General features: G+C 30.6%; 1 protein-coding gene across 10 annotated transcripts in view; it reads right to left on the reverse strand.

Annotated features, from left to right (window-relative positions):
* LOC143249085 (NBAS subunit of NRZ tethering complex-like) overlaps window positions 1-25610 on the reverse strand; it is a 230774-nt gene that overhangs the window by 88499 nt on the left and 116665 nt on the right. For 9 of the 10 annotated variants that reach the window (XR_013027512.1, XR_013027511.1, XM_076498317.1 and 6 more), the window contains 15 exons: window positions 24644-24817; window positions 24362-24432; window positions 24097-24156; window positions 23254-23316; window positions 21818-21940; window positions 21620-21722; window positions 20410-20654; window positions 18218-18330; window positions 17289-17368; window positions 14643-14738; window positions 7511-7632; window positions 6030-6117; window positions 4018-4098; window positions 2300-2451; window positions 1342-1474 (listed from right to left, as the gene is read on the reverse strand). Coding sequence is in view for 8 of the 10 variants with exons in the window: in XM_076498317.1 (XP_076354432.1) it covers window positions 1342-1474; window positions 2300-2451; window positions 4018-4098; window positions 6030-6117; window positions 7511-7632; window positions 14643-14738; window positions 17289-17368; window positions 18218-18330; window positions 20410-20654; window positions 21620-21722; window positions 21818-21940; window positions 23254-23316; window positions 24097-24156; window positions 24362-24432; window positions 24644-24817 (1704 nt within the window). In the remaining 2 variants the exon portion in view is untranslated. The remainder of the gene's footprint in view (window positions 1-1341; window positions 1475-2299; window positions 2452-4017; window positions 4099-6029; window positions 6118-7510; window positions 7633-14642; window positions 14739-17288; window positions 17369-18217; window positions 18331-20409; window positions 20655-21619; window positions 21723-21817; window positions 21941-23253; window positions 23317-24096; window positions 24157-24361; window positions 24433-24643; window positions 24818-25610) is intronic. The other variant, XM_076498320.1, reaches the window with a different exon arrangement.

Raw genomic sequence — 25610 nt, forward strand, 5'->3', positions numbered from 1 at the left:
CTGAACATACACCCTAGCTTGCATAGTGCCCTGATAAAAAACCCAAGAAAACTCTGCAAGATGTTACATAATAAGTTGTCTAGAAACATAGTCCACTACCATTAGCATAATCTGAGTTTGGAAAGATACTGATTAATTGATAGTAAAAGATTGAAGCATGTACCTTCATTGCCACACAGCATCCAAATTGTAATCAAGGTCCATAATGGTAGAACATGTTTTTTTGTTTTTTTTTGTGTTTCAAGTTTTCTGGCTAATGAGTATACCTATAATAACTGTTTTTGAACAGTTATATTTTAATATACATAGTATAAAAACATTAAAGTTACATATAAATTTTCTCATCTAGTACTTGCTTTAAGAAATTAAGAAAAATGTTTATATACAGTAAATACTTACAAGCCTTTGGTCATAAAAACTTTCATATCTAGTACATGTCCATAAATACTACATTAGGAAAATTTTTACAACTATTAAAAGTCTATAGACATTGAAGAAATTTTCAAATCTAATACATGTCCATAAACATTATATTAAAAATACAGGGTGTTCGGAAAGTCACTGTGCAGTTTTGTAATCATAATTTATTCAGTCTATTTCAAGCCAGCAACTGATAGTGATGTTTAGAAACAAAATAAGAATGATCCAGGCCAGTATTGATGCCAATGGGGGTCACTTCAACATTGTTTATAATTATCATTCATATTTACCTCCTGTATTCTATATTGAAACATGTCTGTTAATAAATATATAAGTGCACAGTGACTTTCCGAACACCCTGTACTTTAACATCCAATCTTATATAAAGATTACATTACAGCATTAGATTAGAGATTCTCTCATTCCAAGCATCTGTCTATAAACACTGGAATAAACAATTTTCAAGCTTGTCTGTGAATATTAGAGAAGTGTTTCGAAACTTCCAAATTTTGCACTTATATATAGTTTAAATTACAATTTTCTCTACCTTTTATTATCTTTTTCAAAAACACTGATTTTTATGATAAAATTTATGACATTTAAACCTTTCAATTCTATCATTTATCTACAAACACATCCATCTTTTACACTAAAATTCCAGTAACTATAATCTTAGTATTTAAGTTTGGAAAATCTCAACTTTTAAGTTCAAAAGTACATATATATTCCTTTATCTTAACTAAGAGGTAGTTATAGACCCTAATGATTTCAAAATAAAATCTTTATTAGTTGTTTGATATTTCACATTTTTCTTTTTCTTCCAACAGTTACATTAAAAATGTTTAACAAGTCAAATGAACACCAAAATTACTTTCTTTCAGAACCATAAATATTATGGGAAGAAATACAAAATACATTTACCTTTCCAATATGACAGTCTTCAAACAGTGAAGCATAGAATGTTGAGGCACAATATTTGTTTAATTCTACAGTGTTAAGTCCAGCATTTAGACCAGCATCAATTTCATTCTCAAAGCTCAAAGAATTAATCCACCTGTTAAAAAATTCGGCCACTGTTGAAAATTCTAAAAATTTGATTTTTACATATGTTTCTGATATATTTATTTTGCCTTCAGTGAGTCTAATTAAACATAAGATGGTCTAAACATAACTACAGAAAACAAAAAAAATACCTCGGAATGCTAATGCTTCTAATGAACAATTTTTTATTTGGGCAAACTACTCCATAATTGAGTTATAATATGCAACGTATTTAAATTACTTTATATATAAACAACAAATGCTAAACCCAAGGTTAAATAATAAGTTTTTACTGCAACCTAGTCAGCTAATGATAATCATTCTGTCCATATTTTGCATATTCTGTTTTCTGTATTTAACTTTAAATAAAATTTTGTGACAACCACCAGTAACAATGGACATTAAAACATACAGATAAAGTTTCAATTTCACAAATGTGGATTTTTACTCAAAGAAAAAAAAAAAGAAGCTACATGGGTAGAAACACTACTAATGTTTGGCAAAGAAAGAAAAAAAAAAAGACTGCTGGCTGTTTAGCATTAATTTTAAACCCACATGTAAAATAATTTATTTTATTTTCAGATCTAATGCTTTCTGCATCCAATAAGGTTTTAATTCAATGGATCTCTAAAGCTGGTTGTATGAGAAAAGAAGCAATTTGGTATGCTCACATATATGAGCCTCAGTATATCATACATGTACCTAAAAGCATTACAAAAATCTCCTGTATCAATTACACATTATATTTCAAAACACGTTTTTGAATTTGAACAAATATTACATTTTTAAGTTCTTTTCTCACAAATATGCTCAAAATATATCAAAGAAAAGGTCTTACTTTGCTGTATCTTTCCAAATTTGAGCACCTGTTACAGACGAAAACACAGCTTTGGTCGTTTCTGTTGTGGATCGTAAAATTTCCAAGGTGGCTTCATGAGTTTGGTGAAGTGTATTTAAAGTAAAATTTGTTTCACTATTTCTATTTTCATCCTAGGAACAAGTAGAATGTTTAACAGCAAGAAACATAACAGAACTACTTACATTATAAGAAATATGTTTAATCCTTAATGTTTATCTATAGAATAAGTGCTTTATGTGCAATTTACATTAGCGCTTTTAGAAATGCTTATATATATGCATATATATATATATATATATATATATATATATATACACTTAATCAAGCACATTCACAACAATGAAGTATGTCATAAGGTGTACAAGTAGTCTTTTGGATTACTGTTCATGATAATTAGGATCAAGGCTTATAAAGTTCTTGTCCTTTTTGCTATAGTATTCAAGTATCTATTGTTCATTTATTAATTGTTTCTTTCATGCAACAACAGAAAGAAATTGTAAATAATCAGAACAGTAAGAGAGGCACTGTTGATCTTGCTTCTTAAGGTAATTACACACAAATTTTCATAGTTTTCAGAGTTAAACAATTTTATTACGTCAAGTGTTTTAATCTCAATTTTATATGAAATGTCTTATAAAATAAAGTCAATGGTAATGACCCAAAAAATCAATGTCCTTTTTTTTCAATAATGTTCCTTGCATGTTTATGTAAGTATGCTTGGATCTACTTTGTATTATCTTTAAGCGCAACTAGTTTTAATATGTTTTTAAGTTTTATTCTTTCTTTATTGTTAATGTTGTGAACAGTATTGGTTACCAATAGTTTTAATTCCAAACACAAAATAAACTCTCACTGTCCTTGTATTTAGACTGGAACTAAATATTTTTTAAAAAATGTGAAAACATTTATCTGTATCTAATCGTAATAAGGCTTTTTTTAAATAAACTTCACAAAATCTGTTTTAAAAAAGTTAAGAATTTGTGAAAATATCTTTATCTGCATATATAATCCTAATTGAACTTTGCTCCATGTACTTTGAAACAACACAATGACAAAAAAAAAAAGAAAAATAATGTTCTTCTTTGAAGATTAAATTTGTTTTTTTTTTATTTGGTAAAATCCACAGCAGCATAAAATATGGCAAAATAAAAGTGAAATGATACACTCCATAAAACGATTTAACAAATAACAAACATGTACACTTCTGGTTTTAATTATGTCTTTATAGGATAGGAAAAATAACTAATTCAACTTCACATGTAATAGCATGAGAGCAAAGTTGTAACAGTAACACAATCTTCAAGAATGAGTTTGGTCTTGAAACTGAACATAAATGGAATATAAACAGTGACGTCATTTCATCTGTAAAAACTTCACATAAGACTGAATGAGTATGCATTTGTACTTATTTTGCTTATTATATATATCAACCACAGTTTTGTGATTGTATGCAATATGCAATAAATATTGTTTAAAAACAAGAGAGAAGACATTTTTTCATCAGTGTTTACAGTAAAAACCTTTATATCACCAGAATAGAATACACCAATTACACTCACATAATTTGAGCAAATAATAAAGAAAATTTTTTCCAAGTTTGTAATGCTAATTTAGCACAAGCCACAGATAAGGTCACAACATTTTCATATATGTTTAATATAATTCTTATACAGAAATTCTTTAACAAACATACAAACCTTAAAGAAACTGTTGTTTCCAAAAATCTTAACTTCAGGCTTGTCTTGATTAAGATGAGATTCAACTTTTGAGTATATCATCTATAAAATTTTCAAAAATCACACTGTATTCTGCATATATTTCTAGTATACAAGCTAATTCTATGCTAGGATTTTATTCCTTCACACCTTATTTCTAGAAAAAGAATTTTCACAATATATTCCATCAAAAGCTGATAAAAGTCAAGTAACATTAGGTATTTAATAAGCATATTATGGGAAACAAAATTGTTAAGCTATATATGTAAAAACGGCTGAGTATGGGTTGAGAAAGTTTTATGTAGAGGAGCGAACAACGTTTCGACTTTCTTCGGTCATCATTAGGTTCACAAAGAAAGAAAGAGGTAACTGACCAATAGCTGACCACATGTTAGAAGGGAGTTATGTAATTAGGTTTAGAAATGTAGAGGGAATGCTTAGATGTTTGATTATATTTATTAATATAGGTATAAAGGTGTTCCTTTGTATTGGTTTATTTTGGGCTTGAGTTGTTGTATAGGTACGGCTTCTTTAATTCTGCATTTGTTTATGTTTGTTTCTTTATTTAGTATTTGGGTGTTTTCTATAGTTATGTTGTGGTTATTTGACTTGCAGTGTTCAAAAGCGTGTGAAGGTGACTTTTTAGGTTCTTTGAATCTGGTTTCCATTTTTCTACTTGTTTCTCCAATATAGAAGTCGTGGCAGTTATCACATTGTATTTTATAAATAATGTTGGTGTGGTGTTTGTCAGTGTAGTTTTTACATAGTATAGACCTCAGTTTTGTGCCTGGTTTTTGAATAAATTTGGTATTAACTGGAATGTCATAATTTTTTACTAGTTTTTACGAAATGTTGGTTATTTTTCTGTTGATGTTAGGAATATATGGTATGCAGTAGTATATGGTTTTGAGATTTTTTAATTTGTGGGATATATTTATTTTTGTTAGTTGATTTTCCTTTTTGTCTAGGTGTGTGTGTATAATGTTTTCTACGGTTTGTGGAGGAAACTTATTGATGTTGATGAAGTATTGTTTTATTTTGTCTAATTTGTTGTTCATTTTATCTGGTGAGCATAGTTTTATGGCGGTGTTTATTTGGTTTCTTAGTATACTGAGTTTTTGTTTTGTTTTCAAACACTGCAAATCAAATAAACACAACATAACCATAAAAAACACCCAAATACTAAATAAAGAAAGAAAGAAACAAACAAAAAATTAAGGAAGCCTAACTTACACAACTCAATCCCAAAATAAACCAATACAAAGGAATACTTTCATACCTATATTAATAAATATAATCAAACATCTAAGCACGTACTCTACATTCTTACACTCAATTACACAACCCCCTTTGAACATGTGGTCAGCTATTGATCACTTACCTCTTTCTTTGTAAACCTGACGATGACCAAAGAAGGTCGAAACATTGTTCGCTCCTCTACATACAAATTTCTTAACCCATACCAGCCATTTTTACATATATATTTTTCTCTACAAGTGGGTTTTCTCATCATCATGGAAAATTGTTAACCAAAATTGTTCATGGTTATTTAAAACAATTTATAGCTTGTTACTGCTGAAAAAAGAACTACATGCTACAAAAACATTGGCTGAAACAAAATACAGACAAACACAAAATAAAATTCTCTGGATTATATTAACTCATTACCACAAGAAAAAACAAAAGAAAAAAGTCTGAACATTAGAAAAAAATTGAGAAACATTGATAAAAATACTACAAATTTGTTCATAGAATCACTAGAGCAAAGCTTAGGCTACAAATAAAGAAATAAAATTATATTTTTGTTTACACATGTTTACATTTTGTTGCATAAAATAACAAATGAAACAACTATAGTTGAATGAATTATTAGTGTGTGTAAAGTAGGCATTATAATTTTCGTTAGAATAATATAACATTTTTGTATACTTAACAGATCTTAACAGATGTTCAGTTATTTTCATAAAAATAAATAACAAAAGTAAAACCCTCACCTGAAGCTGAATTTCAGCTTTGTTTCTCAAGAGATCTTCGAGTAGATCTGAAGCACAATAACTTATTGCAAAAGTCAGTAGCACTATTCTAAAAGAAAACTGGTCTTAACTATAAATAATAAAAAAGTTTTAAACATAATACTTTTACTTTTATATAACATTAGTATCATATAGGGAAGTTCATGACTAAAAACTAGATATAAACAATGAGCAAATCATAAAACTGCCAGTTCAAAAAAAGATTTATTCTTCACTCTTCAATAAGATTTTATTTATGCAGTGGGACAAACCAACCATATGTTGCTACCAATGTAAAATTAGTTAAAGGTAGCAAAGACAGCTTTCTTTTGCTTTTAGCTGTTGTTTATAAAAATAGAATTAATTACATTCTGTAACAGTAACTTGTATTTGGTAATACAGAAGTATGTGACACCATGGATAACACTTTTACCACCTAAATGTTTTAAATATTAAGCTCAAGTTGAATTTTGACCATTTGGCTGTGCAAGTAGTAAAGTCCAACAAGCTTCCACCCACATCTTAAAACCAATGGCTGTCATCATGTGAAAGATGGCCAAAAAACACCCTAATTAACAAGGCAAAAGGAACAGCTAAAGAAATTTTTGAAAAGTATTGTAATAAAGCTGGCATATCTCTTGGCACCATACACAAGGCAATAACTACAAACTTGCAGTTGAGAAAGGATCACAAACTTCCATCATACCTGTTAGGACATTCAATACAGCGACAGTGACTTCTGAGCAAATATGATGTAAGTCAATGTTTCATGTAGTGTGTTAAGTCTGTGAAAAGTTTGCTGAAATGTATAGTCTAAGATCAACCTTGCCTTCCTTTGCAGAAATCTTCCATTAGAAACTGCAGTGTGTAATCATGGCCACATAAATGCATATAGTTTATAGTGGAGGAAGTATGTTTATTGTTGTTGTTTATGGAATATTTTGCAAGCCTGCTTGAAGGCTACCTGTGCTAGCTGTTCCTAATTTTGAAGTGAGATATTATAGGAAAGAAAGCTAGTCAACACCACTCATTGATAACTCATGGGCTACTCTAATCAAATGGTGGAATTTGATATTACAATGCACTATGGTCCCAAAATATGGAGTGTAAACATTTTTGTTTTGGTGGTAAAAGGGCACAAACCAGAAAACATTAGATCCACAATCCAGTCTAACCTGCAAATGCAACAGAGCATATCCTGAATACAAAACACAAACTTCTATATCATCTCTATAAAAATGTCTGATACTATTATGTAAAAATAATCTGACGATTGGTATGAAGAAGAACTTACTGAATTGAGTGAAAATTCATAGTACAAGTTTGAGAATCACGTGCTAATTAAATACAACATGTAGCTATAGATTCTTTAAAAAATCATGATCACTTTGAAAATGAAAAAATATTGTATGTGGTGCTGCTTTCTTGTATGACACTTGAATCTTACAAAAACCCAACTTTACCTTGCTGAGAGATTTTTGAACTCTTGACACTGTCCTAAGAGTTGACAAACTTTCCAACCTTCACGAAAGCAGCCATTTAACAGTCTGTGGCATGCACCATAACATGCTTCATAGTCTGCAGCCTAATAACAAAAGCAAATTAAATTTAAAATCAAACATATATTAATCTAATATATTATGATACAGTAGAAAGTCATATTACCCTAACAATGGACAATCACTGTTAATATGGGACACAAATGGTAATTTATCACAGCTAATTTCCAACACAGTAGACATTACATCCTCATTGGTATTGAGGTAATTCAAGTTTAAATCTTTGCATACGAGTCATGGATCAAAGGCCATGTCATCACATCTGTTGACTTGTATTCAAAATTTTATTGAACTATTATTTTATGAATTAATCTCCTTAAGTTTAGTATCAAACCATAGATTATAATTCAAATGTTGATATTATACATTATTTAATTTCTTAATTTAAAAGTAAATGTTAAACACACCTACACACCTATTTTTGTATATCATGCAGTTTGTTTGTTTGTTTTTTAATTTTGTGCAAAGCTTCACATGGGGTTTCTGTGCTAACTGTCAAACTTTAACAGTGTGAGACTAGAGGGAAGACAGCTAGTCATCACCACCTGTTGTTAAATCTTGAGCTACTCTTTTACCAATGAACAGTGGGATTGACTGTCACATAATAATGTCCAAATTGCTTAAAGGATGAGCATGTTTGGTGTGACTGACATTCCAACCTGCAACCCTCAACACCTTAACCACCTGGCTATGCTGGGCTATGTATTATGTGGTATACTGAATGCAGCATTGGTTCCAATTAGATGTTTCTGATGTCAAATTTACAAAGTTTATACTTTTGTACAAATTAGAAACTAATTACCAATATTCGCAAGCTAGATATAAAACAAAAACATTGTAACTTCTGTATTGTTAGCCAGGTAGTACAATACTGAAAGGTGAATATGATACAATTAAAAAATATATATAAATGTATAATGTTATGAAATTTAAGCTATTCAGTCTAAACATTTTATAATCTGTAGTCATTCTAGAACAAAAAGACATAACTTATATTTGTTTCCTAATTTCATATGGTGATTGTGAGATCAGTCAAATCAACTAAACCCTTAGAGATATCTTAGTGCCTAACAAGAGAGTTAAAAGCAATTATTTTAAAAGGTGATAGTCATTTCAAGTTGGCTACATAACTCAGTAAGAATCATATGTTGTGTTTATAGTTCATTAATGTCAATGCTATCAAATGTCACAAGCAATCCACTGATATCAAGGATATAAAGATATCTAGGTGACCTATGTGATACATGTATAAATAGAGGTAAGGAAACAAAAAAAAAAAAAAAAAGAGTTTAACTTCTTCCCTATATATATATAATTTTGATAACTGGGTAAATAAAAAGAGAGTATATTGGGTTAAAAGACAATAAGCTACAAGAGTTTGTTAAACAACAAGAACTAGAAAGAAAACAGCAACAAAAGAGACAGAGAAGAAAGAATAAACGAAGAAAAAAAAGAGAAAGAAAGACTATAAATAGAAAAAGAGAGAATAAAAGCACAAATTGAAGAAAAAGAGAAATAGAAGAGACTAGAAATAGAATAAGAGCATAAACTGAGATTGCAAAGCTCATCTAACTGAAGGAAAAAGGTTCCAAGAATGACAATAGATTCAGGACCAGCAGATTCAGGTTACCCAAATTTGAGGAACAGAAAGATGACATGAATGCCTCTCTTGTGAGATATGAAAGATATACCCAAAGTTATAAAGGGGACAAAGGCAACTTCGCAGTCTGTCTCAACCCACTTCTCAGAGGAATAGGCCTCCAAGTATATGCAGGAACAAAATCAGAAAATGCCATGGATTATAACAAGTGGCTTTACTGAAATGATGTGAACTTAGTGAAAAACATTTGATGCTGGAGAAACTGTACCAGTTGAACTGATATGGACAGGTGTGAAAATGGTTTAGTGAGACTGGTAGATCTACTAATACAAGAACAGTTTGTGATCATGTGTTCAATTGACATGTTGCTCTTCCTGAAGAAGAGAGCACCAAAATGCATAAATGAGATGATCAACTTGCATAACAGTATATAAAAGCCCATGGATAAAATATAACTAGCTAGTTCAACATATCTAGTTAAATTTGAAATCAATAATGGTTGACAAGAAGCAAGGATCCACTAAAGGTGATGGTAGATTAATAAACAGAAGGTGAAGAGATGCTATGTTTGTCATAAAATGGGACACACTGTAAGCACCAACAGAAATATTAAAATAAAGCAGCTGGAGCTACTTATAAAGCTAGTGCTGTTAAGTAAAAAGAAGAGTGACAGTCACCATGGATGCTACTGCCAGACAAAACAGAATAAAAAAAACTCAACAGATTCACCACAAGAAGTAAGTGCTAATTCCATGATTGATCAGTTTAAGACTAATGGTTGGCTCATGCTAGCAAATGGATTAGCAATGCCAGTGATGCTGGAAGCATGTGACAAATGTCGAGAGGTGATACCAAATTACAACATGCTAATAAATGGAGAATATGTTAAAAACAAGAAAGTGAAGAATCTAGGAGACACTGGGTGCAGTAGTAGAGCAGTGAAAACCAGTCTAGTATCTGATGACTAGATGACATTCAAAGTACATCTGTGTGTACTAACTGATGGGACAGTGAGAAAGTTTCCCATAGCAAATATAAAGGTGGATACTCTTATATTATATGAGAGCTCTTGAAGCTTTGTCTATACAAGCAACAGTGTGTATCTTGGTGATTGGAAAAATACCAGGTAGTAGATAGAAATTTGGAGGAGGAACTAGACAAAAATAAGATTGATGAAGCATCTGCAGTTACCAGCAGAGCTCAAAAAATGAAGAGAAAACAAGACAACAAGCCCCTGCATGTGTCAAAAAGCAATATCCCAAATGTACGTTTGCAGGAACTTAAGGAAACATAGAAGAAAATACCTTCACTGCAAAAACTTTGGGACAACACCCAAGAGATAGTCGAGAACAAAACAAAGGGGAAAGATACTTATAGAATAGGGGACTGGAAATGAATGCTATACCAGATCTATTAAGCCATTTATACAGGAGATGTTAAACAGATCATAGTACCAACTGAATATTGGACTCAAGTGACCATGTTTGCTCATGAATCAAGTGTGGGAGGACAGCTACAAACAAAGAATATGGCAGACAGAATCATCAGTAACTTCCATTGGGCAAAAGTCATAACAGATGTGAGTTCATTCTGCAGATCACATGACACCTCCCAAAGGATAGTACCTAAAAAAAAGATAGTCAAGGTGTCACTGGAGGACACATCTCTCACAGAAAGAGCTATTCAGTAGTTATGGACTTGAACGGACCACAAGCACCTGTTTCTGACAAGTGCAATTTGTATGTGCTGAAAGAAGTCGACTATGCAACACATTATCCAGAAGTCATAGCACTAGCAGAGAGTAGCAGAAGCCCAGAGGGGTATTTTGCAGAGTAGGCTTTTGAAGAGAAATCCTGAGTAACAGAAGGACCTAGTTTACTTCCAAATTGATGCTGGAAGTGTGCAGACTCATCAGTACACAGCAACTCTATCTTTTCATACAATCATACATATAATGGACTTTGAGAGAGATTCAGTGGAGTTTGAAATAGTATGATAAAGAAGATACACCAAGACAGACTGTATAACTGGAACAGGTACTTGCACACAGTATTACTTGCTTACTGAGAAGCCCTACAAGAAAGTACAGGATTTTCACCCTTCGAGTTATTATATGAAAGAACAATACAAGGCCCGATGCAAATATTGAAAGAGCTATGGATGGGAGAAAAATAATCACAACTAAAGAATACATATCAGTATGTGTTAGACTTCAGAAACCAACTGGAGAACATTTGTCAACTTGCTTGACAGAGATTGCATGTATTTCAAGGCAATCAGATGCATTTCTATGACAAGAAGGCCAAGGACCAATGTTTCATGGTCAGACAGAAGGTATTACTTCTGCTACCCACAGACAACAATAAACTTTGCAGTGGAAAAGATCTTGTGAAGTACAGGATGTACTCAAAAGAATGGACTATAAGGTAAATGTGAAGACCAAGATCTATCATGCCAATCTGTTGAAGAAGTATTTTGGGAGAGAAGAAGACCTAAAGATGCACCTATAAAATGGATGTTTCATAGAACTCAAAAGATAAGGAGTTATTATACCTATAAACACTAGCTAAAGATGAGATATACAAAGATGTCAACTTTATTGAAGAACTGAATGGCAAGAAAAAAAATAGCTAGGATACCTACTGTGCCAGTACTCAGATATCTTCATCAATAGATCAGGAAAGACTGAAGTGGTGCAACACAAGATAGAGACCACAACTAGGCTTTATTAGATGCCTTATACAATGCAAGACTTGATAAAGAAAAAACTGAAGTAATGTTGGAAGCTGGAATCATTGAGACTTCAAATTTAGTCTTCTGTTTACCAGTTGTAATCTTGAAGAAGAGGGATGATTCAAACTGCTTCTGTATAGACTTTTGGAAGTTAAATCTCTTGATGCAGTTCCACTCCAAACCTATGGGCAACTCAGATGCTATCATGGAAAAAATGATGAGACCAGGTTCTTTCAAAGATCAACTTTAGTGAAGGTTATTAGAAAATCCTGATGGAAAGCATCTGCAACACCAGATTGATATCATCAATTTCTGTTACTGCATTCAACTGCATGATGAAGAGGATGTTGAGTAACATCACCAACATTAAGCATCATGTAGATGACATTCTGATCCACACTTGCAAGATAGATCACCTGAAGAAACTTGTAGAGTTGTTGTGGTGAGAGAGGGCAACAAGTCTCACCATCAGACTATCCAAGTGCTAGATCAGATATTCTGTTCTGGAGTTTGTTGGACAAAAGGTGAGGGACCAACAGATAGCCATGAAAAAGAAGAAAGCAATTTGCATGAAAGATACACTAACCATGATGATCAAGCAGTAACTCAGATCCTTCCTGGGGTTAGTTGAATACTACAAGAAATTCATCTCAAACTATGCTTAATGTACTGTGCTATCAACTTGCCTGATAAAGAAAGATGCCAGACAGCATTCAATAAATTAAAGAACATGCTGGGAAGTTTTCCAATACTTCAGATATTGGAAATGGGGGAGTATAGACAATACAGTTGTATTTGTAATTCACAAATTCCAGAACTATCTATATAGGAAAATGTTCATCATCCAGACAGACTATCTACCACTTGCATAAATTTAGTGGTGCAAAACTGACAGTGCAAGGATGATAAAGTGGGTGTTGCACCTTCAAATCTACAGGCTCCTCATTGAAGCCATCAATAGAACTGTAAATGTTGGTGTAGACTGTACGAGCAGACTTTGTGCATGAGCTTAAAACAGTCTTTGTATATAGTGAAAAAAGTATTGTAAATATTTCAGTTGAAGAGTGGGCTTATGTCAGGTATAAAAACTGTTTAGTGTAGGTATTACTAATATACTTGTTCTGTGAGTAATATCTTATGATTTTTTTAGTTTATTCACACAAGAGCTGAAAGCAGCTATTTTAAAAGAAATAGTTATACACTGTGTTCATAATTCATTGATGTCATAGCTAATGAATGGAATGTGCAACCCACTGATGTAGAAAGATATAAAGAATTCTAGAAGGCCTAAGTGATAGATGTACAAATAGCAGCAAAATTTCAAGAAAAGAGCAGAAGAGAGTAAAGTAAGATTAAGGGAAGAAGAAGTTTGGTCAGAGAAAAATTATCCATTGTGGGAGTTAAAGGCCTAACAACTGATGTGAGATTAACAATTTCAGAATAATAAATTGTTTCATCAAAGAGTGTTCTAAAGTAATTGAACTAGCCTGAGTAGACTCTGGCAAAAGCCAGAAGATACTTGGAAATATGAAAAAAAAGTAGACAATTTTTGAGGTACAGAATACAATGTAAGTAAACTACACATGGTTATGGGATTTAAGTTACTTAGACTAAATATTTGTTTTGTATGTTATAATTTGTAATCATTCTAGAACAAAAAAAAAACAATTCATATCTCTTTCCTAATTTGCCATGGCAGCTACAAAGATAGTCAAATCAGGCAAATCTTCTTGGTGATATAATATTCAAATACCATATAAAATAGTTTTTTTTCTAAAAGAACTGTTTGATAATTACCTGGAAGTTTGGAAAATTTTGTATGTGAATTTGAAAATTTTCTGATATACAAACATATTTTTGAATTTAACATAAAAATTATTTTTTGGAGAGAACATTCAAAATTAAAAAAGGAAAGTCAAATACATTACTTTAAAAAATCTTAAAACTTACTAAAAAAATTCTAATATTTTGTGTGCAAAAGCCTTGTAATATTTACTCATAATCTGCAAAATTTCATGAAGACATGCTTGCTGTATTAAAAGTTATAGTATGAAAACTATAAAAAGCACATTTTGGTTACAAGGTTGGTCACTGAGACAATAGCAGCAAAATACTTGATATGACATTATCACTGCACTGTATCACTTATCCCAAAGATTTACATAATATTCGATACAGTTCCTGTACAGATCCAGATCAGTATCAAGAAATGATACAAAGAGCCAGGAATGGTCTAAAAAATTCTAAATCGGTAAGTGCTGAGAAACATTTTTCATAAATATTTAATCTCAACCATGAAAACACCATACAGCATCTACAGACAATATTCTACAGAAAACAACATATTACATTTAACACCCAGAAAAATAAATATTATAAATTACATCTATTTCAGAACTTAAATTTGCATGGAGACTTTAAGTAAAAAGATGTTAACATTAAATATATTAAAATTCTATCAAACTCCTTAGCAGACCAAACATATTATTTCAAGTTTCTATCACACTGTTCACTCAATCTTTTCCTTTCACATTTTCCACTCAGATCTTATAATTAAATACTGTAAAATAATATTAACAGTTACTCAACAGATAAAAGCTTAAATAAAACTTTCTATGCATGTACAATAAAGTATTTCTACTGTGACAAAACATTACTTTATGTTGAACTATTTTGACAACTGGCAAATAAAAGCAAGCTTACTTGAAAAGCAGATTCAGCTAAAAGAGACAAGGTCTTTCCTTCACATTCTTTTTTGTTATTTCCACACACTCGTAATAGGTGTGCCAACTTTAATACCTAGATAAAATGAATAAGAAGTGATGCATTAATTTAAAAAATGAATACAAACATCTACGCATCAGGTTTAATACCTAGAGTAAACACCATATTACATTTAACACTCAGAAAAATAAATATTAAAAATTACATCTATTACAGAACCTAAAATACAAAAGTTAATTTGCCAACTAAACCACCTCCAGAGGCAAATGCTAAACAAACTGTTTACTGCATCAGTTAAAATGTAATGGGTGATGTGATAGCTTTAATATATATGGAGTTGACCTATTTACTGAAGTCTCAGTTTGTGTATAAACAAATATTTTTCATACCTATAAATTACTTTTGGCTTCAAACTTAATTATATACAACTGAACTAAAAGCTTTTTCTTTATTTTCAGGTGAATACTGCTAAAAAAGGATCAAATTATAAAAGCAATTTCTTGGGGGTTAAGCATATTACAAAGAATAATAAATTTCATAATGATTTTAAGGTATCAAAAAAAAAGGGTTCATCTAAAAATAAAACTAGAAATTATTTAAAAAGATGTACAAGATAAATAAAAGTCAAGTACAAACCAAAAGTTGCATCAATACTTAGAGCTCATTAATTCCACTCCATTACTTTATATCATAGTAGTTGCTGGCATTATAAATCCTTTTGATTTTTCAATACTTTTCACACAGAAGCCAATACTTATCTTATGTTCATACACCACACATAGACTTAGAGATTATAGATGTTTCTGTCAATCTGAGTTACTAATAATGATATTAAACAGTGATTTCCTAAAACCCAGTCATTTTCAGTATTTTATTTTTAGTTATTTTTCTAAACAATGTTACAAATACTTTTTCTCTATAGTTTTATATAAATATTTATTCTTTTGACACGTGATATTTTGTTCAAATGGGTTTTCTTAAATGCTTAAATTAATGGCTTTGAGTTAGAACTACAAAATATGAATAACCCTTTTAAAATTGTTTTGCAAACAAGATATGCTAAAATAATAGCTGACATATACAGCATACAAATATCTTGTAAACCTAAGATAGAATAATAGTTTAGTATGTTTAATAGCACAACAAAACAAAACACTACTTGAGGATAAGCAAATGAGACTAAGAATGGCAAGAACCACAATCTTTGGTACAACAAAACACCCATATTTTTGTGTTTGGCCACATGTCACCTTTATGAATCAGACAGTTGTCATCAACGTAAATAGACTTACCACATAGTAATTTGGCTAATTATATGGTAACCACAAAGTTAATAGCAGAATGATCAGTTACAAGATAGCCAATTACTCCTTCTTGTATTCAAAGCAAAATGACAAACAAGGTGTCAAACTAAGGTAAATAATTCACTCATAATACGTAGTTTTGGAAATGACTTTCATGTTAAAGATCATTAACCCTTAAACAGAGGGATTGATGTAGGTAGCAGTTCACCACAGATGTGAAACATCAGGAAAGAAAATTTCTTAAACACAGTCTTTAGCATTATTATGAATTCTGAACAAAATATGAAAGAAAATGAAAAGGGAACATAATTAAAGACTCACTTATTACAAGTTCAAATGTTTTTAGGATATGAAAATAACAAAAACATTCTCCAATGCACAGTGTTACTCTACATTCTTTACACCAGGTAGTAACCATTTTTTCACTTCTTGTGCATACATATATGGCATTGTCTTTTTCCACTTTTTTAGCTCCTGAGGATGGAAAGCTTTCTAAAAATTGCTGAAAAAATGCTTCTTTGCCAATAACTCTATCAGAAATATTAAGACTACGTCTTCATGGGAAAAAGACTTGTCACCCTTCCATACCTTTCCAATAATTGGCAAACTATATTGTAACTAAACTGTCTCAAAGACGGCTTCTTGTCAGTTTTTAATAGATACATATGATAAGAATTCAAAATTGATATATGAATTAGGTGGAAAACATAAGAGGTTCTTGTACCACTTCACACATTTACAAAGGCAATCAATGTGTTCAATTTGCATGCCACTTTTGCCAATTGGCCTCATGTTGAAAGTATAATCTAAAACCATGGGGGTTTGATTATTGGTTGCTTAATTTTGTAATCATCCTTTCCACTGTGTTTCATTTCACCTTTATGTACTTTACTAAGCAAAGCAACAGAACATTTGTCTTTCCATTGAAGTACTAAAATATTCTCTTGCCTCTTGGTTTCAGCATCTCCCTTCTTCAGATGTGCAAATTTAGGTATCTTCTTCCAATTAGTCCTAACTGTTTCACAAAAAAGAACAATTTTATTTTCAAAGAAAAAGTGGCATAATTCCAGACTTATATAATAATTATAAGTATATAATATATAACCTTTTCCAAGGTAGTGTTTCATCAGTTGTTTCACAATTGATCCTGAAAATCCTAATCAGGGATCTTTGGTGTCATCTACATCACTACTGAGTTCACAAAGGTGACATATATAGGTTATGTCTCATTACACTTACAAGTCAGGTTCATCCTCAAAACACATTTTTGGCTAGTCTATGTAAGTTAAACATACTCAAACATGTACCCTGAAAAACATACCTTTTGTGGTTGTTTATAAGCCCCAGGTTTAGATAAAAGAGCTTTCTGAACCAATTCTAGTCGATTTTGACACTGTCGAACTACATTGGAAAAAGCAAGTAGTTTAGATATTGATAATGCTCTTGTAATGAAAAAAATAAAATGATTTATCAAATTGTTTACATTGTCCCTGTTCTGAAATATTCTCCTTCATTACAGTATAAACACCTTTTGTGTAACCTATGTAGTCTTTCAGCTTACCAAAAATATTGTTAATGTTTAAAAGTGTAATACAAATACCAGATGCAACTGTTTACTATTTCAAATTTAAAGATTTAACTTCAATTAATCATATACATTTTGTTTTAAAATTTGGCTATTTATTCTGTAACATCCAAAATGAACACTTATAAGCCTAGATAATACACAAATCATACAACACAACAGAATTACTCATAAACTTTTAACATCTTACATCTAAGGTGTAGTTTATGAATCCTTTTCAATGTTGATGTTCTGTATTAGAAACAAAAGAAAACCTGCTATGAAGATGTTAATTACATTTTGCATAATAACATTACCATAAATTATAATGAGAATACACAAATGTAAAATTATTAAATCATTTTTTGAGACTTACTGACTGAATCTAGAAAATAAACTTTAATCCTGAAACAGTAAACCTAGCTGTTTGATGAAATAAACCTAATCTTTTAACAGTGAGAACTGGTACAACAAAAACAATTTTCTAAAATAATGAAATAGATCTATCAATTACCTTGCATATGATGAAACTTATTGATTAATTAACCCTAAAACTGTGAAGCTGCCAGGGTCAGTTGAACCAAAGGTCCAGCTAATGTGTTCATCACTGGTATAATAAAACAAAATGCAGCAGTGCCAAATATTGAAAATTTTTATCTTTTTTCACAAAATAAAAAACATCTCACCTTGTAATGGCAAAATATTAACAGAAAACTCATCCAAAAGTGACAATGAACTAATAAGGTCCAGTTCATCTTCTATACTTGGAGGTACATCTTGAAGAAGTTGCAGGCTGGTCCTAAATGAGCGAGTTATTTAAAAATCAATTCAAGCAGCCACAACTAACAGTTAATTTTATTTTCAACTTGCCTCTTATATTGTAAACCATAAATACATTTGTTTCCAGTTAATGTAGTGAAAATTAATAATTAAATAAGTGACAAATGAAAGTCAACAGTTTATATGCAAATGACACCAATAAATAAATTCAAGTTTTACTAAGCATGTTACAAACTTCTTTTTCTTTTCACTAAAGTTAAAGTTCAAAGTATAATCACGGAGTAAACACCTAATGCATTCTTTTATCTGCTGGACTGTAATTTCACCTTAAGTAGTAAGTGCCACCTAAGCTGCCATAAATAATTATTTGATGGATTTGCTAGATAGCATTAACTCTGACAAGTTGCTACAGTGAGCAACAAAAAAATAATAATAACAGTTTAGAAGCCATATGTGTACCAATCACAGTGAATGGGTTAAAAACTGATGTACGTCTAAGTAAAATCTGAGCACAATATCAAACATTTTTATATAGATTTAAAACACTTGTAGTAATATTGTTTAGATTTTAGTACTGAATTATAAAATGTTGCAAATACTACAATGTTCATTACAGCAATTAACTAAATTGTAATTAACTAAAATACCTATAATGTATATTATCTCGATTCTTTGGACCTAATAGAGATAGCTGAAGACATGAATGACATTTTGAATTTTTTGTTCCTGGTCTTTACTGATGTAGAAGATTCTCGTGCTAATCCTATTCTGCATGAGCTGAATCTACTAAATTTTTTTCTAGAGTCTAATTGTTTCTTTTTATATAGATGCATATAATATGTTTTGTGAGCTTAGTTTTGAAGGAGCATCCTAACTTTAAACATTTCTGAAAATGTTACTGCTATTACTGCAAACAAATGATTTGTATTCCCTTCTCACAATAGAAAAACTTAACAAAATTATTTAAGTAAGCATTTGAGTTATTTGAATATGTTGTTATCACCTACTACACTTGGTAAACCTAATAAGTCCTATCTGATGTTTATTCAAAGAAGAAAATTTCTGTAGCTTTGAAACACAAACAATTTAACAAAAAAAATATCAGGAAGCAAAATATCATTTTAGGAAACTATAAACTGTTTTTCAGGTTTTCTTCATTTGTTCCTACAGCATTTAAAGTCTCCATTAAATTCTACAGGAGTTTTAGCTAGTCAGTATCTTATCTTAAGGTTACATAAACTACAGTCGAAACTTTATCTACTCTGCACTGACATAAACAGTTTATAATATACTCTATCCATTAATATCTAAATGTTGGCAATAGCTTGATTAGTAGATTCATGTACAACTCTTCAGACCACATGCTGTGGCATCAAAAATTCTCAGCAACAAAGTGCTAGAGCATAAAACCACTAACAAAAAGTCAAAACCACAAGAGAATCAAGACATGAGTGATTGTGTTATGAAAGGATAATATCCTTTTAAAAGTATAACCTATGTTTTTAAATGATAAAAAAATTCTAAAGGTTTTGTTTACAGGTGAGACAGTTTAAACCTGTGCAGAAGTTTTGATTTTTTTTCCCCTAATAAATTACACTAAACAAACGATACAAAATGAAAAAAACAAATATGTTAGGAGAAGCATAATGGTTCTTTAAACTTTTTAATAAAAATTTGTTTAAAAAAGGGTGAGCAATGTCAAATTAGATTGATGAGAACCAAAGATCACTAAAAGCATTCTCAGTGAATGTGTTCAACACTAAGTTCTATAAATGCTGAAAATTCTAGTTGAATACTTTTAAACTAGAACCAATTTCAGATTTCCATTTTATTTTTTAATTATTAAGCACAAAGCTTTATAATAGGCTATCTGTGCACAGCAAAAATCTGGTTTTTAGCAATATAAACCCACAGATTTATCACTGAGCCATTAGGGAGTTTGCATTAATCAAATAAATATTATATTCATTAGGTTTTCATAAAGAGTTATGAGTAGAATGGGTAAAAACAAGGCTTTAAGTGAAAGAAAGGGGTAAATTTACTAATCTTGCATTTGTTCAATAAATCATGCTTGTGTCTTACACTTGGAAAAACCTACTTGGCAAGAGCCATGCAAGGATCTGAAAGGGTAGCAGAGGAGTTAAAATATTCTTGAGCAGCAACCAGTACAAGTTTTACAGCTTTGTGGTATGGAACCTTGTTGGAATACAATGGACCACTTGTCTGAGAAGACATGATCAAAGGGGATTTTTTTCTAACAACATTATGGCTACTCTCCAACATCTGTCCAGCTAGGGATATGTTCTCTTTACTGCCTGAACACAACAAGGACTCTGTGAAAATCTAATAGAGAATTCAAAACTTTAGTCATAAACTCAAAATTTTAGAGATTTTATATGAATATATATGAAGAGTAAATAATTAGTTAGTAATAAATAACAAATATTGAGCTCTGCATGCTCTTTATCTCTTATGGAGAATTTATAAATCATAAACAATTTAACACAGATAAAAAAATACTGATACTATATTGCAAAAAGCCTTAAACTATTACAACAGTGTTGATACCTTATGTTTTAAACCTTAAAATTTAAAAATGTTAGAAATATATAGGTTAGCCAGGAATGATAAAATACAACTAACACTTCATGACTTGCTCTTGAATGTTAAGAAACAATCACACTTGATAATTTTCCTTTCACAGAAAGTCATTATAACTTCAATGCTTAGCGTTTTTCTAAAATCTTAAAATAAACAGTTAATTCATAATTTCTGTCACTAAAATGTTTCAATAGCCTTGATTCTTGTTGGATTTTCCAAGAATGTTACAGTCTTCACTTATTAATAGTTGTTAAATATTACAGAAACCTAATACTACTCATCAAAATGTTAGATATATATACTACAAGATTTTCCAATCTTTACATCTTAAAGTGAGCATTTATATAAAGGCTACATTTATTTTACAGAAATCTTCAAAATGTTACAATGTTCAGGTAGTCAGTATGCTATTTTTATCACTTCTGCTTAGCAGATGTTATAATATTCATAGCACTCATCAGAATGTTATGATGTTCTTAGAAACTGTTGGCATTTTACAAAGCTTATGCTAATTTCATTACATTATTATATATTACAGGAAGTTATACTAATTTCTAAAGTGTTACATCTATCCTACTGCATTCCAGAGAACTAGAAATGTTACTTTACAGTAATTTATAAAAAGATTAAAATATTTATAGAATTTATCAAAATCTTACAATGCACAAACAGTAATTACCAGGATTTTTCAGGAAGTTATAACTTACTTCGTAACAATCCTCAGCAGTAATGCAGGGGAAAATATGCTGCTGCATGTCTAACATCTCCAGTAACAAAGCTCTCCACTGGGATTCAGTTAATGCTGGAACCCTTGTAAAGTAAAAGTAATAAAAATACATGTTAATAATAATCTCAAGCAGATCTACAAAATGTACACAACTTCTTACTTCTAGAGAACTTCTCACCTGTGACTGACCTTCCTTGTTAATTGTACAAGTATCTGTTTCACAATTTCAGGATTGTCTTGGTATTTGCAGATATATCCTAATGTCATAGGATTTCCATTCTTCTCAAAAATCTCTGCAACACTAAAACAACAGTAAAATTAAAACCATAATCATAGTCAAAAAGCTACTCACAACACATAACAGCATAATTCTTCTTTTAAACTTTTCTTGTGTACTGTAATAAATGACTAACAGTATTTTTGGAAACTACTAATTCTCAACTATGTTAAACAAACAATTGACCACATAACCACACACACTCTAATGCTCAATATTAAATCAAATCAAAGTCATTATAAGAATGAAAAATGTTATTACCTCTCTTGAAATAATGCAAGAAAACCACTAAAAATTGTTTATTGCTGTAACAGATCAATGTTTTTTGCTTGAAAAGTTATATTAATTTTCCTTCATAACTCATTCTCTGAATATGTATGCATACTCTAGCAAACTTACACATACAAGGGGATGGACAAAAGAATGTGACCCCTTTTGAAAATATTGTTAATTTGTTATATCTTTTATTAGATAACAGAAAAATATGTAAAACTATGCATTTTTAGAAAGCATTTAGCTAGATCTGTTCAAGTATGATCTCAAATCCCAATTTTAATGCTGGCTTTTGAAATATCTGAATTTTCATGATTTTAGTTACATTTTCTCATAAAAAGTGTTGTGCACCTATTTTAGTTACTTAGAACTTATTATTCCAATTAGCCTACTGTATGATTCAACAAGTTTTTCTGTAATAATCAAACAAAAATAAAACTCAGAATAACACAAACCAGTTTCACAAGGTAATATTTAGTCAACATTCCCACGGATTGTAGTGCTGCTTCACACTGACGTGTTATGCTTTTTCAGTTTGTACAGATATTCCCGAGTGATTGACTGCCATCCTTCCTTGAGTACTTCAAAAAGTTTATCTTCCATCTTTGACTTGTGATCTTTAATTAACTGACTTTACTTAGCCCTTAAATCTTCAATCAGACTGATATTAAGTGAATGATCTGGCCATTCCATAACATCAATTCTCTTTTTCTAAGACATCTTTTAATGACCCCATAATTGAAGAAAAACCTGTATGATCATTTTGTAGGCTAATTGGAATAAGATCTAAGAAACTATAGCAGGTGCACAATAGTTTGTATGAGAAAATGTAACTAAAATCATGAAAATTCAGATATTTACAAAAGCCAGTGTTAAAATTGAAATTTGAGATCATATTTGAACAGATCTTGTCAAGTGTGTCCTAAAAATGTATAGTTTTACATATTTTGTTATCGAAGAAAAAAATGTAACAAATTAATAACATTTTCAAAAGTGGTCACTTTTTTTTGTCTACCTCCTGTATGTACGACATAAGAATTAAGAAACAAGTTTTATATTCTTACCTCAAGTGTTTCTCAAGCTGGTCCACTTTATCATGTAGCTTATCAAGCTTCTTGCTTTGACCACTGAAAACATTACTATAACTTAAAAACACAATAACAGAATTTCTAGCTTTGAGATTTCTACTGTCACAATAATATGGAAAACAACAATTTTAGTTCAAGGTTTTCAGCAATTATATTTTGACAAATTTTTCAGCTGCTCTGAAACCTGAAGTCTTTAAAACAACCAGTAGCATGTCATTCATGATTTCAGAAAAAATGTGCAAATAAAAGTTTAATTAATAATTTTCTTTTAGTCTTGTCACTTCACAAAAGTACATTTATCACAAGCAATTATGAGAATTTGAAAAAATTTTACATTACACTGTATTCTCGTTTCTTAAATAAAAGACAATTTAATCCAGTGACACAAGTATGCCCTCACATCCCTCTCAGTTTCAGTGTGCATGCACACTAAACCAAAAATGAGCCTAAATCAGTCAGAACTGTAATTACAATTATAGGGATATAAATGTAGGGAGTCCAATTACTATTTATGCAGGGGGCCCATCTTTTGTATTTATGCCACTAGTTTAGTTGCAGTAAAACACATAAGTATTAGTTACCTTAACTCACTTAAAAATAAATACTGCATTCTATATTTGTTTACATAATAAAGTTTTTACTTACAAGTAAAATTTTCAGTTGAAATGTTCTTTTATTTAATATTTCAAAAAGTCAAAGTGAATAACAAATAAAAAAATTTCAACAGAATATGAAAACTAGTGAGAGAGAGAATAAAACATTTTTTCCATTAAAATTTTAATAATATATCCAGTTTTTTTTATTGCATGGTTCACTTACCCTGAGCCCCTTTGAGGTAGACAGTCCAAAATCAAAAAGGCATAGTTCAGTTGGTCATTCCTGGTTAAAATAAATAAGACATCTTTAAAACTCGTAAAAATAATTTTTTAGAGTTTACAGACTGGATATAAAAAAAAAATGCAAAAATAAATACTTAAATTTGGAAATTCCAACCAATTTCTCTATACAAAAAAACTTAATATCACCAATCATACCCCTCGGAGAGAAAGATTAGAGCTTCTATAAGAGAAAAAGTAAATATTACCTTTCACAAATGTAGACACAATTCAAAGCCAAGGTAATAAGCTCATCAATGTCTCCAATGATTGGATCAGACTACAAAAAAAAATTACAATAAAAGTCTATTACAACCTAGATTAAGTTAAGTAACATGAAAGGAATACACTAATTATTTTAAGTTGAGTTGATGGCTAATTTTTCAACCTCCATAATCAGTGTGAATATTCCTTATTAACCGAATTTGTAATTAATAACAGAGGCCTGATAATAATGAATTATCAAAGCGAGATGGATAAACAGCTCTTACATCCTTTCGTACACTTTGAAAAATCTTCAAACAAGGTTTTAGGTCATTCACTGCTAAGCCAATCAAATACTCTTTTAGCAGTGTTTTCTGGCTCCCACTTTGATGCTTCTCACATCGACTTAAAAAGGGAAGAAGCCACTGCTTTACATTCTTGACAAAGTTTTCTTCGTCACTCTGAAATATAGATATCACATAACACATTAACCTAGACCTGTTTTAGATTTTAATTCACTAAAAACACACTATAGCTAATAAATGAGTTGCATTTTTCCTGAAGAGTAGATAATTTTATTGTTCTCAGGTTTTCTTCACAGTTTATGTGAATATCTGATTAAAGTTTGAATAACAAACATTATTTTTAAAGCTGGTCTTTTATATAAATTTTTAATCAGTTTTATTTCTTTTTTTATTGGCAAGAATATACAAAGTGAGACTGATTAAAGTGACAAGGCACAAATGAAATAAAGTGAACTATGTAATAAACAAAATAATAATAATAAAAGCTGAATATATATGACAAGTGTAAGATCATTTTGGTAAAATAGGTGATTACAATGTAATGTTAACTATTATGTAAATTGTTTTGTAGATAAATTTATAGCTTTTATGTAATATTTCCAAGTGATATAACCTACTTTTATAACTTAAAAAAACAACACAAAACCATCATTGTAAACCTTACATTTTTATTTATATATTTTTTCATTATTAATCAAGCCTATTTCTTTTTTTTTTTTTTCAATCCAGAAGCATCAATGGTGTGGTTTGTTTTGAATTTTGTGCAAAGCTATACGAGAGCTATCTGAGCTGGCCATCCTTAATTTAGCAGTGTAAGACTAGAGGGAAGGCAGCTAGTCATCACCACCCACCGCCGACTCTTCGGCTACTTTTTTACCAATGAATAGTGAGATTGACTGTCACATTATAATGCCCCCATGACTGAAAGGGCGAGCATGTCTGGTGTGAC

Source organism: Tachypleus tridentatus, chromosome 4, assembly GCF_004210375.1.
Source record: "Tachypleus tridentatus isolate NWPU-2018 chromosome 4, ASM421037v1, whole genome shotgun sequence".
Taxonomy (NCBI): domain Eukaryota; kingdom Metazoa; phylum Arthropoda; class Merostomata; order Xiphosura; family Limulidae; genus Tachypleus; species Tachypleus tridentatus.